The sequence below is a fragment of the Antedon mediterranea genome, chromosome 4 (genome assembly GCF_964355755.1).
Source record: "Antedon mediterranea chromosome 4, ecAntMedi1.1, whole genome shotgun sequence".
NCBI classification, from domain to species: Eukaryota; Metazoa; Echinodermata; class Crinoidea; order Comatulida; family Antedonidae; genus Antedon; species Antedon mediterranea.
In genome coordinates this window covers 3,189,484-3,206,721 of record NC_092673.1, presented here as the reverse complement: position 1 = coordinate 3,206,721, position 17,238 = coordinate 3,189,484, and the positions used below count along the sequence as shown (strand labels likewise).

Below are 17,238 nucleotides of genomic sequence, written 5' to 3'. Positions count from 1 at the left end.
CAAATCTAATTATATTTTTAAAGTATTTTTTACATAAGGTCACTATTGTTTAATTTTTTTAATTCATTTAAAAAAAATTTAATTAAAATTCATAATTATAACATACCGGATTATAATAAAGCAGAATGGAATAATATTCCATGCTAAATTTGTTTTAAAAAGTAATAATTAAACGAATAAAATAAATCATTTATTTAAACCTATTTTTTTCTTTCAATTTTTTTTTCAAATAGGCCTAACTATTGTATAACGATTGTAATTCTTAGTGCCTTGTTGTTCTTGGCGTTTAAAAGGACAATTTTATTAAACAAGAAACATCCAAATTAATAATGGAGTCAATCTAATATAATGCTCATTTAATCTACCGACCATCAATCAGCATTTTCACGTTTGTGGTTTGGTCACTGGTCACTGATACGCCAGCTCAACACGATTTTAATTGCTTCATATCAATAACTCCACTGATACAAAATGCAATGTATCAGATTGAATTCACACACTTATCGTGTTATGAGATATATCCGCTATCATGCGCGAAATTGATAAAATAAAACTTGGGAACGGCAATTTCGCCGATTTGGGCATTATATTTATCACTTAGGCCTACTAGGCCTACTATATTATTAATGTTTGTTTCCTATTCAACAAAGCGAAAATGCAAAATTCGATATACGATACAGACCAAATAAGGAATCAAATTAAAAGTAAAAAAACAGTAATAAAATAATAAAAAAACAAGCAGGCAAATCAGACTTTATAGGTTTATTTTCTAATTTTAATCAAGTTAATTACTGCCGTAGAAAAAAACACCCCAAAACATTATATTTTCACTTATAATAATAAAATGACAAAATAAATAGTTAAAATCAACCAAAAACACATTGGTTGGCAGCTTTCAATTATTTTTGTGACATTATATTCAACATTGTTTTAAAACTCTTATAATAAACAAACAATGGCTATTTTCAGGGGGACAATATGCCAACATCTTTAACAATTAGAGAGCGGTTGGGAAAAAAATAACTGATCTACAATAACTGCATTAAATAAAATAAAGTATACGAAATGTCAGGGTAGTGATTGTGTGACGGGCGTGGGCCTTTGTCGTCTACGTCTTAAATGTTAAGTAATTAATCTGTTAGATTGGCACTGAACTTCAACCAAAGAAAACTGAGCCGTATAATTTACTCGCATATTTGTTTGTCAACTCTTTGATTAGTTGATACTGATCTCACGAATTAACTTTTGACCGAGCTATGTTACAGTTTAATTTTCACCAATTCACCTATGTTTACGTTTTCAGGAGACGTTGTTCTTCGTTCCTTTTCAGTAAGAATACGATTAATGTTTGTTTTCACACACTCTGGTTGAAATAGATATATTGGAACCGTTCACGACGACAATCAAATCGTCCCCCTTTCGTGGAATTACCAGATTCATTTACACGTTCAGTTCCAGTGAGTTAGTATTCCGAAAGAAGAAAACCAATAATACCTGTGTGTTTATATAATGAATTGTATTTTCACGATAAACAAAATTACTCCAGACGTAAACAATTTAAAAGTTGTGGTGTGGATCTAGGCCTACACCAGGTTGATTGTTTAAGTGTACCAACAAAGTCAAAAAGACAGCCAGGCCTACCTCAGGCGATTTGTACGTAAGCTACAATGTACACAGTCGTGTTTGGAAATGTTAGAGAAACCCTACAATGTCTAGTTTCATGGAAAGTGTAGGATGGGCCTACGTATAAAACACTGCTTCAGTTTTTAATATCAATAAATAAGAACAATAGGTTATACGTTTCATGCGGATCACCTATATATCATTTTGGATGTTAGGGCGGCGGTTGCGGAGAACAGACACGTCATTTCTTTCTTTTTTCCTACAAATTAATATCATGCAGTTGTATTCAATCACCCAACTCTTTACAATTTTCACTTTCTTTAACTTATAGCCATATAGGCCTAGTAAGAAGCAGTATCGATTTAACAAACCCAAACAAATATAATTTGATAATATTATTATTAATAAATATGGCATCTAATCAGTTGTTGTTTATAGCAACAAGAATTGAATCTAAGGTAAATATAGCTGACAAGCTTCAAAGAGAATACCGTATCAAATGACTCCAGTTCAACTAGCAGTGCAAACTCAAAAAGTTGATAACCGTAACGACAAACGTATTCGTGATTGGCTGTTTGTTAGTCTGACGTCATAGAAACTTTCAATTCTACAGCGCATTGGGTACCTATATAAAATACAACTTTTCGGTTGCAGATAGACTCGTTTGCTAAAGTTCTGGATGTCTAATACCCTGTGAAAAAAACTCTGTAAGAATCACATATTTACAGGAATTAATATTTTATCGATATGTATTACTACAACGGTGAAACTACAATGGAGTATTCGTCGATACAGCACCCAACACCAGTGAGACTAGCAGACACATCTGGATTACTTGGGACACATACATCGCCTTACGTTTCAACAGTAGGGCTAGACTTCCATAACTCAACAGGCTACTATCCAGGCCATCATCAACCTAGTTATCACCGAATTCCTCTGCCCAGCTCGACCTATTTAAACCCCACGGACATTTGGTTTCCATTCGCTGCAACACATCATGATCTGTACAAAATTGTACGACCGCCGTATTCTTACTCAGCTCTCATTGCGATGTCGATTCAGTCGGCTAAAGACAAGAAAATCACGCTTAGTGGTATTTACAGATTTGTTTCTGATCATTTTCCATTTTACAAAAAAAGTAAAACTGGATGGCAAAACTCAATACGACACAATTTATCTCTAAACGATTGTTTCGTCAAAGTTCCACGGAATGATGGAGACCCTGGGAAAGGAAATTACTGGACACTAGACCCAGATTGTGAAAAAATGTTTGACAATGGCAACTTCCGTCGCAAGAGGAAACGTCGATCAGAACAACAGACATCTTCCACTGCTGCAACGCCATCTGAAACATCCTCTCCGTCGTCGGCTGCAAACACCATTCCACATCCAGTAGTCTTATCTGGTTCTAAACGTCTGCTGCTGTCGTCGACATCAGAATTGACCACTGATAGGCCTATTAATTCCAGTTCCATTACTGGTAGCGTACATGAAGGGGAATCGCCCCCCTCTTATCGCATAGCTGGTCATTATTCAAACTTCACATCGGTTCTACGTAAATATGACGTAGGAATACAAAGAAGCGCTGGAAATGAGTTACTCTCACAAGATGATAAAAAGAGAATGTCAGCAACAAAGAGGCCAGCGTTGAGTTTCAGTGTCCAGAGCATAATTGGTGATACATAAACACATCGACATTAATGACATTTCCTGCGTGGTATGGTATACCCCTTTCACACCAAAACACCGGGGTGTCCCCGCAGTTCGCTCTCCGGATCATGTTCAGCGGTTCAACCGGATCTGCTTGATCACCAAAACAGCGGGGCGTCAACTCCGGAGTGTCTCCGGAGTTTTGCTTTTGGTGTGAAAGGGGTAGTATACAGAACTATTACAGAACTTGCAAATGTAAATAAACATTAATTTCGGACTTGTGACAAATTTAAATGAATTTAAATTTGAAAAAGAGGCTAGGTATACCAAATATTGTACAGTATTTATTGGTAGAGTTGCTATTTTTGTGTGTAACATGTTTTGCTAATGAGGTTTAAAGTTAAGTAAACACTGTTTCTGCCACTTTCTATTTTATTATTAATTTAATAATAATGTTGTTATATCCATATGATTTAAAATCGATTTGTTGTTGAGTTGTTTTTTAGCTTTTTTATGCATGTTTGTTCTACGGGTTTTGACTCGCTGTTTGAAATAAAATGCCACGAAATTTAAATAAATCTTTTGATTATCACAATAAGTATATCTGGGTTTGGTTATTTTACGAGTACGACTTAATTTACAAGAACATACTGGCGATGCCGACTAATGCGAGTGTCTTACTGTTTCCTCATGTAGGCTAATATAACACGCTTCAATGTAGGCCTAGGCCTATAGCTTTTGCCAAAACAACGCAATGGACTGAATTATTACGCGGCAGGACTGAATTACCACGCGGCAGGAGGACTGAACAACCAACCGTCTTACAAATATAATGTCACATTAAAAATATCATAAATACAGACAATATCAGGCCTACTTACAATGGTCATTGCATTTTCTGGGTGTGGAGCCGCGAGGAACACATTCTTTTGTAAAGCTGTAGCCATTAAATTCTACGGAATAGCTTTTTGACGTACACCTAAATATGTAAATCAGCATGCGCACTGAACGAATGCATAACAATAATTGTAAGCATGTCAAACGGGATAATGTTTCCTATTATGTCATAATTATTCATGAATTATTCATGATTTCTGCCCACGTTCGTCCTGGAAAAAAAAATTACGCAAACGGGATTCGGACATGGCTTATTGAGACCTAGTAAACAACATCGACGTAACTATAAATAAAAGATTGAATCAATTTTTGAAATTAAATATGTTCAGGGTTTTTTTTATATAGAATAAATGCGTCAGCAACTTACAGACGATTACAAAAAATGCGTTCTATTCGCCGTTCCCGATCGTAATATGTCAATATAGGCCTAAAAAATATAAAAAATGAAGACACGATCATTTTCTATATTTTTGTAAAGCTTGGTTCCCACCTAGAACGTAACGCAAGGACGTAAACGCAACGCAAGCGTTTTATCCAATGACAAGCGAAGTTATAATAAGCCATCGCTTGTGATTGGTCAATTCACTTGCGTTTCGTCTACGTCCTTGCGTTACGTCCTAGTGGGAACCAAGCTTTAGCAGCAACCACTTTACGATCAGACGGCAACAAATTGCCATTGCTTAGCGGTTTGATGAAAAACAGTTTCAAACTAAAATGCGTCAACAACTTGTTACACACACCGTTTCTTCGCTATCCATAAAACGCGTTTCCGATTATAATACGTCAATAAGCAGTAATACGAAAAAAACACCACTGGCCATTTGTTATGCGATCCCACCTTGCTTGAATTTTTAAATAAATATTACATTTTTAAAGCTGTTATAATTGATAAGAGAGAAATTTACAGTGCTACCATTTAGTCCTATAACTGGTGTTCAACTCTATTGTGTCTGTCTACTCTATTCATCAATTTAGTACAAAACAACAATAAAATAAATCATTTATAATTTATTCAGACTGTAAACATTGTAATTTATTGAATTAAAACGTATACAAGTAAAACTTCATGGAAACATTTATTGAATTTATTATTTATATTAAACATTAAATGTGATACATTTATTATATGTAAATTAATTTATTAGCAGGGTGATATAGTTAGGAAGCTTTGACTTGAGCTGGTGGCTTTAGGTTAAAACCACCTCCTGTGAACCGTGGCCCATCTGACCTCTGTGCTTGTATGGTGGGGGCGCCACCTTGGGCTAACACACGATCACGTTCCCTATAAAAAACAAAAATATACAGTATTATAATAAGAAATATTTTTTACAAAAAATGCTGCTCATCTGACGCATAACTACCGTCATGCATCTCAATATTTATCAGCAAATGTTTTCATAGACTCTCTTTTCCCAGATACTTTGGGGGTGTGCGAATGCCCAGTCCGAGTTTCCAAATACCCATTATTCCAGCCGTAGTAAACTAAAAGCTCCCGCATGGCAACTGTTTCCTAATGCTTTCGTTCTCTTGAATATAACTGCCTAAAGGAGCGGCGCGAAAATTGTAAATAACTAGACAATGACATGAATTTCTATCTTTATTGAATATTAACACAAATCAATATATTGTACATACTTGGCCTGCTGTTCTTTTCTTTTCTGCATGTAGTATTTCTTCTTAACGTCTTGTAGTTCTCGGGCTAGTCTTTCAATCTCGTACTTATATTCACTCACTTGCGATTCATACATGTTTAATTCAGACGACATTCCCTAAAGAAAGTAAAACAACAATTCGTTGAATTCCCAAAAAATAGAGTCCTCTGTCTACACTATCAATCTTTGTTACAAAAAAATGTGCCCATATATAGACATGATGATGTCATATCACTACCATATTTGAGCATATCACTACCATATTTGGGCACATCACACTTTTTTTGTCAAACTAGTTTGATAGTGTAGACAGAGGACAGATTGGTGTCCCAATAGTGTTCTATAGTATGAAATTTGACAGAATTTAAATCTCAAAAATTATGTTATACAGTAATGGAATGCTTACCTTTAGTTGCTTTGTTTTCTCTTTCAATGTCTGTTGATAAATCTGCAACTGTTCTGCAACCTCTGGTCCTGGTTGACGAGCAAGTATATGCTTCAATTCAACGTACAGCTTCTCTTTTTCCTAAAAAAAATGATAAGACAGTATTACTGTACTATTCACATGTGGTCAAAATGGAGTGAAGACTAGTCTATACCATGCTGCTTAAAACGTTTGTAAAAAAACAATGATTGTCTGCCATACCTGAATCAAGAGTTCCTTCTCAACAACTTCCTCCGTCTTCTGTATCAGTCTTCTCTGGAGAGTTTGAATTTTCTGGATCATCTCATACGTGCTGGGGTCACTTCCTTCCAGCTTGCGCCAACGGTGGATATTCATCGGGTTTTCGAGTTCTTCTTCGAGTGCCTTGCATCGTGTACGCTCACGAAGCAGTTCACGCTGGAGGTGGTACACCTCACGTCTGCAAACAAATAAATTATCAATATTAAGTATTCGCCAAGTAGTCTTGACTTAAGGGTCTTTCACACCTGTTCCAGCATGGTTGCGGTTCCTGCAAATCAAATTGAATTTCAGTATTTGGTTTTCATGACTCTCCATGTGACTATGCGTCAATTGATATGCTCTTAGTCGTGTGAAAACGAAACGTTTGGCCTGGACGTTTGATTTGATTTTCTGGCACCAGACTTGTGTGTGAAATACCTTTACATAATTTGTACGACATACATCAACATAATAACACATTCAGATGTTGATAATAGTGATGATGCTGTATGATTTATTTTCCACGATAAACAATTACCTCAAGTCATCAACGTTAGCCACACTCTTATTCAAGATGTTCTTCTCTCTGCGTAGCTTCTTAATTTCCAGTTTAAGGAGTCTGATATCCTCCAAGCGCTGCCGGTACTGGATCTCTCCTTTGTTTAGCGTAGATTGCTGAATCTTAATCTTTTCATACAACAGAGCAAGCTCGTCGTTACGGCGTACAAGTTGTGTTCCAAGAATATCTCGTTCACTGATCACCTTAAATCAAAAAATATAAATGAAATAATAATAATAAATCCAAATTATTGAAAAAATGACAATGATGTGGGTACCAGTGTCTGGATCTCAAAGGAGATACAAAATAAAATAAGCAAAAAGCTAAATAAAAAAGATAAAGTAAAACAGCCAGAAAAATTAGCAGAGCTTTCGGGCAACACTAGTCTTTCATCAGTGCAAGTGAAATAATAATAATATATATAATGTTCTTTGATACTAAATGGTACATATTCTACACAATGTGGCAACATATAATTCATGTTCCAGGGCACAAGCAATGGACACTTGTCAAATTTCAAATTGAGTATTAGTAATGTCTCCAAACCTGATCAAGTTCTTTCTTCTGTCTGAGTCTTTCTGCATCAGCCTCTGATATGATCTTAAGGAGTTTGCGTTCTTCTGCCTCTTGTGCCTCTATGTATGCCCTGCTCTCAGTTGCCTGTTGTTTCATTCGCTGCAACTCTGCCTTTAGAGCCTCTTTCTGTTTTTCCACTCTGAAAATATTAAATAATTATTTTCATAAATCTGGGGTTTCATAACACAAATTAAAGTGTCAGGTGTACAATTAATTATTCATGTTGAAGCTTGAGAATCTAATGTATGGTACCTTTGATGGTCCAGATGCTCTTTGACAAGAGCTGCTTCTTTGGCAGTAATCTCCTCTTTCAACTGATCTATTTGATGATTCATTATCTTTAGCTTCCTCTTCATCTCTGTGATCTCATCTTGAGATTCAATCAGGTTCTTGCTGTACAGGTTGCGGTCACTACGGACGGCTTCGTACAAGTTTTGCTGCTGCTTCAACTTTGTTTCTGCTTCAGCAATTTTTTTCTTGTAGTCAAATATTTGCATCTCGCGAACTTTGACATCTTCCATATGTTGCAGAACCTGGGAAAAGAAAAAGTAAACACACTAGATAATCAGAACATCAAAGTTGACAAAAGTGATGATAGTTAATAACTAGAAACGTTTGTGTTTTGTCATCTAAAGTTGACAAGAAGCTAACCTTTTGAGTCAGGTCACTGGCTTCATTGATGTAGCGATCTCGTTCTTTCTCCAACTGGTAAATAATCTTCCTCTGTTTCAGGGCTTCATCTTTGTAATTTTGAATTTCTTGTTCAAGATTCTTCTTGGAGTGTTCATGCAGCTTCACCAAATTCAGTTGTTTTTGGGTTGCACCAGCTGCTTTCAGAAGGTTCTTGTTTAGGATGTCTCGTTCACGGATCAAATCGTCGATGGCTTTGCGATCCATCTCCGATTGTTTCTTACTTGAGTCAATTTCTTAAAAAAATATTACAAAAGTTCATAATACAATGTTTCAAATTTATTACTCTTACTGCCATTTTTCTTGGCCATAAACTTCCAAGAATACAATTTTCAGTGACAGTAATTGGTGTACTGTCAGCAACTCCAGTGACTGTCATTTCATATGGAATGAAAGTGGCCAAGGGCTTGGTTGTAATAATAAAGGAATGTAACTGGGCCTTACCTCTTTCAAGAGCAACGATCTGCGATTTAAGAGTTTCCTTCTGCTGCTCCACTTCCGCTTTATTGTCTTCTACCGTCCTCAGCTTACGCTGAATACCTTCTCGCACTTTGCTCAAACGTACAGTCTCAATTTTTAAGTTACTGATGTCATCTTCTTTTGCCTAAAAATAATGATTAATAATGAAATACTGTAATAAAAATTGGTATAACTATATTAGTATATAGTAATAAATAAACGTCTACATCGGAGATATAACTATTTTACGCAGCTGTTATACAACTTACCTTTAATTCGACAACCCTTTCATTGTTCTCTTGCGTCAATTGATCATTGTTTATCAACTGTGTTTCGTAATCCTGTTGCAGTCGTGTAAAACGCGTGTTCAAAACCTCAGTGTCTCTTACAGTCCTTTCGTACAATATCTACAAATTAAATAAACAAATTATTATGACAGAAAATATTTTGACTTAAAATCAACCAAAGTAAAATAATTTCAAACAATCATGGTAGCTTTTACAGAACATCTTTAAAAATTACTTATTAATATAATATGTATCAATTACAAAAAGACGTAACTTGCTGAGATATAAGAGATATTTTACTTTGTACCGTATTCCATCAGACTTTCAAATGACGTATAATTTGTGACTTTATCTTAATTCTATCTGTGTGTACTATTTTTATATTTTAATGAAATGTGTAATATATATATAGTGTTCCTAAATATTTTTATACTTTTAACCTAATGTTTTATATATTTTCATATTCTATGAAATACACTATAAAATAAAGTGAATTTGAGGAGTTTTTGACCTTTTGGTCTTTAGACTGTGTTTCCAGTTTTGCCATGTCACCCTTGTAGCGTTCCACTTGTTGTTGCATAGCTTTGATTTCACCCGCTTTTGCTTCAAGATCTGTCTTGGCAGCTTTGAATTCACGATCAAGCTTTTCTTTGCGGCGCATCTCTCGTTGCGCTTCATTACTACGAACCTGAATGTCTTGTGTTAACTAGAAAAGCAACAAAAAAAAAACAAAACATTGGATTTGATGATTTCTGGTAAAAGTGCATCATAGATAATAGACAGCTTTTGGTTTTTGCAGTGACCTAGTACCTAGGATTTATGAGGTCATACAAAGCAGGGAGTTGTAAAAAGCTACTATAGTACTATTCACATATATTTGGTCTGCCAATTTTTTTTCATCAGACACAAATTTGGTTGATTCTAGGTCCATTTGATAACCTTGGATTCCACTATATCAGGTATGCACATGTTTTTTTTGGTGTGTAGTTAATTTAAACAAAAACTTAATTTACAGAGCTGGACAATCTTGAGACAAATATACCATAATGGATAATTTATATAATTTAAGGCCTAGGTCGTCGGAACAGAGAAAAAACTTAATACCAGTAATCTAGACTTACTTCAGATATTTTGTTTTCAGCATCAGACTTGTCCTCTTCTGCCTGTTGTTGTTTCTTTGAAGAATCTGTCAACTGCTCCCTGAGTTTGACAATCTCTGCCAGTTGATCATCTCGTTCTTTTGACAATTCCTCTTTTGCTTTCAGTAACTCATTAACACTAACAAACAAGTAGAAATATTTGTTTAACACTATAATACTGAACTACAGAATTCAGTAACCCTTAATACAAATTGGAAAAACTGGTTTTCCAACAATGACCATGTTGTCAAAATCTGGACTTTTAAAATGACCCTCCTGGTTAGGATGAGGTTTCAGGTCAGCTGACCGTAAAAAGACTTTAATATAAGGTTAGTGTCTAAAGCATCATTTATAATAATAATAATAATAATGATAGTCTTATAGTGCCTAATACAACGTTTCTAAGCTCTTGATGATGGCCACAATGGATGAATGGGCTAGTTTTTGCAGCTTCAAAAAGATAGGCCTATAGAGTATAAAATATATCATATACAGTGTCTACAAAATCTGGTGACATATTTTTGCTTAAATTATGTGCAGTACTTTGATAGCTACCTATGTTCCTGTCCCATAGTTAAGCCGGCTCCTTGCTCTACCAGTTTGCTCAGATTAGTGATTTCTAGCTTAAGGGATTGGATTGTCTCCCTTGCTCTTTGTTCCTTCTCTTGGGATGCATCCACCATCTTCCATGCCTTCTCAATTTCCTGAAAAGATAAGAATAAAAATGGTGATTAGTAGATTATAAATTTAACAATTCAATTAAAAAAGTTATTTTCACTATATTATTATTAATGGACAGCATTGTGAAATACAGAGATCAGAATAGAAAGTTACTTTTTTGAGGGATGAAATTGTCGTCTGGTCTTCTTGGGACAACTTAAGAGCTGTTGATACTTTTGCTGAATTTGCTACAATCTCTGCATTCAATTCCCTGCATTTTGTCATCAAACGTTTCTCACTTTCGTGTGATTTTTTCAGAGCACGGTGTAACTTTTCATATTCAGTGCGAAACTTTTCCAAGCTACGATCACCCATCAACTCACTCAAGGTGTCTTGGAAATCTCTTTCCAGTGCCTCAAAGGCACTGTCTTCAATGGCACCTTTATTGGCAGGACTTTCATTCTTTTTTTCCTGCACAAAAAGAAAAACAAATCAGCGGTTATATTTATTAATATTATTAAATTAATTAAGTTAATTGAAGTATAATGACGATCTGTTTCTAGCTAGGACCTACTTTACCTCTAGCCTGGAATCGATCCTTTTATAGTACTACTACTAGGAGTGTATTTAACGGTCTCCTATCCTATATTTTTATAGGAGGCTAGGCCTAGCTAGGCTAGTCGAAAGGGTTAGCCTCCTACTTACTACAACTGCCTAGCCTAGCCTCTAGGGCCAGGCCTAGCCTTGTCTATTCTGCTTTAAAACAGTTATATGTCAGGCCCTAGCCTAGACCATGTTTATCATAGATAGATATAATCTTACCTCTGTCATAATTAATAATTATGTCTACTCTTTCCCCTTTATACATCTACTTATTTCAAAATTTCCTTAACAAAGTTCCACGAGAGGTGAAATTGTAGTTGTTGTTTATCCCGTATCCAGGACACATAACTTCAATACTACGTCCGCACACAAATAATAGTTCATCAATTAATTAACCAAATGTACTAAAAAAAATGTGCAAACTAACATCAAATAAATAAATTCATATAATTATATATATATTCAGCACTTTTAATGAGAAGTGTGCTCTATAAATTAGAAAATAAAAGTTTGCAATGTGGTAAAATTACCCATGATAGATATCAATGGGCAATCCCGGAAGTAATAGGATTGCTGGACCGGCGTGAAGTTGGTTACTTATTCCTTATTCGATATTCAATTTTTTTTGTGAAGTTGGATCCTTATTCGACATTCACATTCACATGTATGGGGCGCAATATGTGTAATATTTTAATTAAATGATTTTATACTTACGGCTTAGATTAACTAGGGCTATGATTTATAGGGCTATAACTTCGTTATAAACAGCATGGACCGGGATGACGATACATGGGTTGGGGCTAGTAGGGTCCAGTCGTTTCAGAAAAATACCACTTGCCCCGGTCCATGCCGTCTAGCTGTCATTTTACGCCATTTTAAAAACTTACTACAATTTAATGTTTTTTTAAATAAAATATGCAATATACCGGATGATTTATAGGGCTATAATTACGTGATAAACGGCATGGACCGGGATGACGATACATGGATTGGGGCGAGTAGGATCTAGTCATTTCAGAAAAATACCACTTGCCCCGGTCCATGCCGTCTAGCTGCCATTTTACGCCATTTTAAAACGTTACCACAATTTAAGTTTTTTTTAAATAAAAAAATGCAATATAACCGTATGATTTATAGGGCTATAATTACGTTATAAACGGCATGGACCGGGATGACGATACATGGGTTGGGGCTAGTAGGGTCCTGTCGTTTCAGAAAAATACCACTTGCCCCGGTCCATGCCGTCTAGCTGCCATTTTACGCCATTTTAAAACGTTACTACAATTTAAGTTTTTTTTAAATGAAAAATGTAATATTACCGTATGATATATAGGGCTATAATTACGTTATAAACGGCATGGACCGGGATGACGATACATGGGTTGGGGCGAGTAGGGTCCAGTCATTTCAGAAAAATACCACTTGCCCCGGTCCATGCCGTCTAGCTAGCATTTTACGCCATTTTAAAACGTTACCACAATTTAACGGTTTTTTTTATAAAAAATGAAATATAACCGAATGATTTATAGGGCTATAATTACGTTATGAACGGCATGGACCGGGATGACGATACATGGGTTGGGGCTAGTAGGGTCCAGTCGTTTCAGAAAAATACCACTTGCCCCGGTCCATGCCGTCTAGCTGTCATTTTACGCCATTTTAAAACGTTACTACAATTTAACGTTTTTTTAAATAAAAATTGCAATATAACCGGATGAAATATAGGGCTATAATTACGTGATAAACGGCATGGACCGGGATGACGATACATGGGTTGGGGCTAGTAGGGTCCTGTCGTTTCAGAAAAATACCACTTGCCCCGGTCCATGCCGTCTAGCTGCCATTTTACGCCATTTTAAAACGTTACTACAATTTAAGTTTTTTTTAAATGAAAAATGTAATATTACCGTATGATATATAGGGCTATAATTACGTTATAAACGGCATGGACCGGGATGACGATACATGGGTTGGGGCGAGTAGGGTCCAGTCATTTCAGAAAAATACCACTTGCCCCGGTCCATGCCGTCTAGCTAGCATTTTACGCCATTTTAAAACGTTACCACAATTTAACGTTTTTTTTTATAAAAAATGAAATATAACCGAATGATTTATAGGGCTATAATTACGTTATGAACGGCATGGACCGGGATGACGATACATGGGTTGGGGCTAGTAGGGTCCAGTCGTTTCAGAAAAATACCACTTGCCCCGGTCCATGCCGTCTAGCTGTCATTTTACGCCATTTTAAAACGTTACTACAATTTAACGTTTTTTTAAATAAAAATTGCAATATAACCGGATGAAATATAGGGCTATAATTACGTGATAAACGGCATGGACCGGGATGACGATACATGGATTGGGGCGAGTAGGATCTAGTCATTTCAGAAAAATACCACTTGCCCCGGTCCATGCCGTCTAGCTGCCATTTTACGCCATTTTAAAACGTTACCACAATTTAAGTTTTTTTTTTTATAAAAAATGCAATATAACCGTATGATTTATAGGGCTATAATTACGTTATAAACGGCATGGACCGGGATGACGATACATGGGTTGGGGCTAGTAGGGTCCTGTCGTTTCAGAAAAATACCACTTCCCCCGGTCCATGCCGTCTAGCTGCCATTTTACGCCATTTTAAAACGTTACTACAATTTAAGTTTTTTTTAAAGGAAAAATGTAATATTACCGGATGATATATAGGGCTATAATTACGTTATAAACGGCATGGACCGGGATGACGATACATGGGTTGGGGCGAGTAGGGTCCAGTCATTTCAGAAAAATACCACTTGCCCCGGTCCATGCCGTCTAGCTAGCATTTTACGCCATTTTAAAACGTTACCACAATTTAACGTTTTTTTTAATAAAAAAATGAAATATAACCGAATGATTTATAGGGCTATAATTACGTTATGAACGGCATGGACCGGGATGACGATACATGGGTTGGGGCTAGTAGGGTCCAGTCGTTTCAGAAAAATACCACTTGCCCCGGTCCATGCCGTCTAGCTGTCATTTTACGCCATTTTAAAACGTTACTACAATTTAACGTTTTTTTAAATAAAAATTGCAATATAACCGGATGAAATATAGGGCTATAATTACGTGATAAACGGCATGGACCGGGATGACGATACATGGATTGGGGCGAGTAGGATCTAGTCATTTCAGAAAAATACCACTTGCCCCGGTCCATGCCGTCTAGCTGCAATTTTACGCCATTTTAAAACGTTACCACAATTTAAGTTTTTTTTTATAAAAAATGCAATATAACCGTATGATTTATAGGGCTATAATTACGTTATAAACGGCATGGACCGGGATGACGATACATGGGTTGGGGCTAGTAGGGTCCTGTCGTTTCAGAAAAATACCACTTGCCGCGGTCCATGCTGTCTAGCTGCCATTTTACGCCATTTTAAAACGTTACTACAATTTAAGTTTTTTTTAAATGAAAAATGTAATATTACCGGATGATATATAGGGCTATATTTACGTTATAAACGGCATGGACCGGGATGACAATACATGGGTTGGGGCGAGTAGGGTCCAGTCATTTCAGAAAAATACCACTTGCCCCGGTCCATGCCGTCTAGCTGTCATTTTACGCCATTTTAAAACCTTACTACAATTTAATGTTTTTTAAAAAAAAAAATGCAATATACCGGATGATTTATAGGGCTATAATTACGTGATAAACGGCATGGACCGGGATGACGATACATGGATTGGGGCGAGTAGGATCTAGTCATTTCAGAAAAATACCACTTGCCCCGGTCCATGCCGTCTAGCTGCCATTTTACGCCATTTTAAAACGTTACCACAATTTAAGTTTTTTTTAAATAAAAAATGCAATATAACCGTATGATTTATAGGGCTATAATTACGTTATAAACGGCATGGACCGGGATGACGATACATGGGTTGGGGCTAGTAGGGTCCTGTCGTTTCAGAAAAATACCACTTGCCCCGGTCCATGCCGTCTAGCTGCCATTTTACGCCATTTTAAAACGTTACTACAATTTAAGTTTTTTTTAAATGAAAAATGTAATATTACCGGATGATGTATAGGGCTATAATTACGTTATAAACGGCATGGACCGGGATGACGATACATGGGTTGGGGCGAGTAGGGTCCAGTCATTTCAGAAAAATACCACTTGCCCCGGTCCATGCCGTCTAGCTAGCATTTTACGCCATTTTAAAACGTTACCACAATTTAACGTTTTTTTTTATAAAAAAATGAAATATAACCGAATGATTTATAGGGCTATAATTACGTTATGAACGGCATGGACCGGGATGACGATACATGGGTTGGGGCTAGTAGGGTCCAGTCGTTTCAGAAAAATACCACTTGCCCCGGTCCATGCCGTCTAGCTGTCATTTTACGCCATTTTAAAACGTTACTACAATTTAACGTTTTTTTAAATAAAAATTGCAATATAACCGGATGAAATATAGGGCTATAATTACGTGATAAACGGCATGGACCGGGATAACGATACATGGATTGGGGCGAGTAGGATCTAGTCATTTCAGAAAAATACCACTTGCCCCGGTCCATGCCGTCTAGCTGCCATTTGACGCCATTTTAAAACGTTACCACAATTTAAGTTTTTTTTTTATAAAAAATGCAATATAACCGTATGATTTATAGGGCTATAATTACGTTATAAACGGCATGGACCGGGATGACGATACATGGGTTGGGGCTAGTAGGGTCCTGTCGTTTCAGAAAAATACCACTTGCCGCGGTCCATGCCGTCTAGCTGCCATTTTACGCCATTTTAAAACGTTACTACAATTTAAGTTTTTTTTAAATGAAAAATGTAATATTACCGGATGATATATAGGGCTATAATTACGTTATAAACGACATGGACCGGGCTGACGATACATGGGTTGGGGCAAGTAAGGTCCAGTCAATTCAGAAAAATACCACTTGCCCCGGTCCATGCCGTCTAGCTATCATTTTATGCCATTTTAAAACGTTACTACAAATTAACGTTTTTTTTAAATAAAAAATGCAATATAACAGGATGATATATAGGGCTATAATTACGTTATAAACGGCATAGACCGGGATGACGATACATGGGTTGGGGCGAGTAGGGTCCAGTCATTTCAGAAAAATACCACTTGCCCCGGTCCATGCCGTCTAGCTGTAATTTTACACCATTTCAAAACGTTACAGGTACTACAATTTAATGTTTTTAAATAAAAAATGCAATATAACCGAATGATTTATAGGGCTATAATTACGTTATAAACGGCATGGACCGGGATGACGATACATGGGTTAGGGCTAGTAGGGTCCAGTCGTTTCAGAAATATACCACTTGCCCGGTCCATGCCGTCTAGCTGCCATTTCACGCCATTTTAAAACCTTACTACAATTTAACGTTTTTATAAAAAATGCAATATAACCGGATGATATATAGGGCTATAATTACGTTATAAACGGCATAGACCGGGGATGACGATACATGGGTTGGGGCGAATAGGGTCCAGTCATTTCAGAAATATACCTCTTACCCCGATCCATGTCGTCTAGCTGTCATTTTACGCCATTTTAAAACGTTACTACAATTTAAGGTTTTCATAAAAAATGCAATGTAAACGTATGATGTATAGGGCTATAATTACGTTATAAACGGCATGGACCGGGATAACGATACATGGGTTGTGGCGAGTAGGGTCCAGTCATTTCAGAAAAGTACAACTTGCCCCGGTCCATGCCGTCTAGCTGTCATTTTAAGCCATTTTA

At 36.4% G+C, this 17,238-nt stretch overlaps 1 protein-coding gene across 1 annotated transcript; it reads right to left on the bottom strand.

Moving 5' to 3' along the window:
- Positions 1–5,193: 5,193 nt before the first annotated feature.
- LOC140047891 (cilia- and flagella-associated protein 58-like) lies at positions 5,194–11,789 on the bottom strand. The gene is made up of 15 exons (XM_072092919.1): positions 11,682–11,789; positions 11,034–11,330; positions 10,755–10,903; positions 10,182–10,338; positions 9,572–9,766; positions 9,043–9,180; positions 8,759–8,918; positions 8,276–8,550; positions 7,877–8,157; positions 7,595–7,763; positions 7,028–7,251; positions 6,472–6,688; positions 6,232–6,351; positions 5,809–5,942; positions 5,194–5,455 (listed from the first exon to the last, which is right to left on the bottom strand). Exons 1-15 carry the CDS (start codon positions 11,688–11,690, stop codon positions 5,332–5,334), a joined length of 2,649 nt encoding a protein of 882 aa, XP_071949020.1. The 5' UTR covers positions 11,691–11,789; the 3' UTR covers positions 5,194–5,331.
- Positions 11,790–17,238: the final 5,449 nt, after the last annotated feature.

Bases quoted from the DNA above. Each gene is read 5' to 3' on its own strand.
- LOC140047891 (XM_072092919.1), bottom strand. The intron at 9,767-10,181 runs GTAAGTCTAGAT...TTGCTTTTCTAG, and splicing joins CTGAAAACAAAATATCTGAA to TTAACACAAGACATTCAGGT. The intron at 9,181-9,571 runs GTCAAAAACTCC...TTTAATTTGTAG, and splicing joins CACAGTCTAAAGACCAAAAG to ATATTGTACGAAAGGACTGT.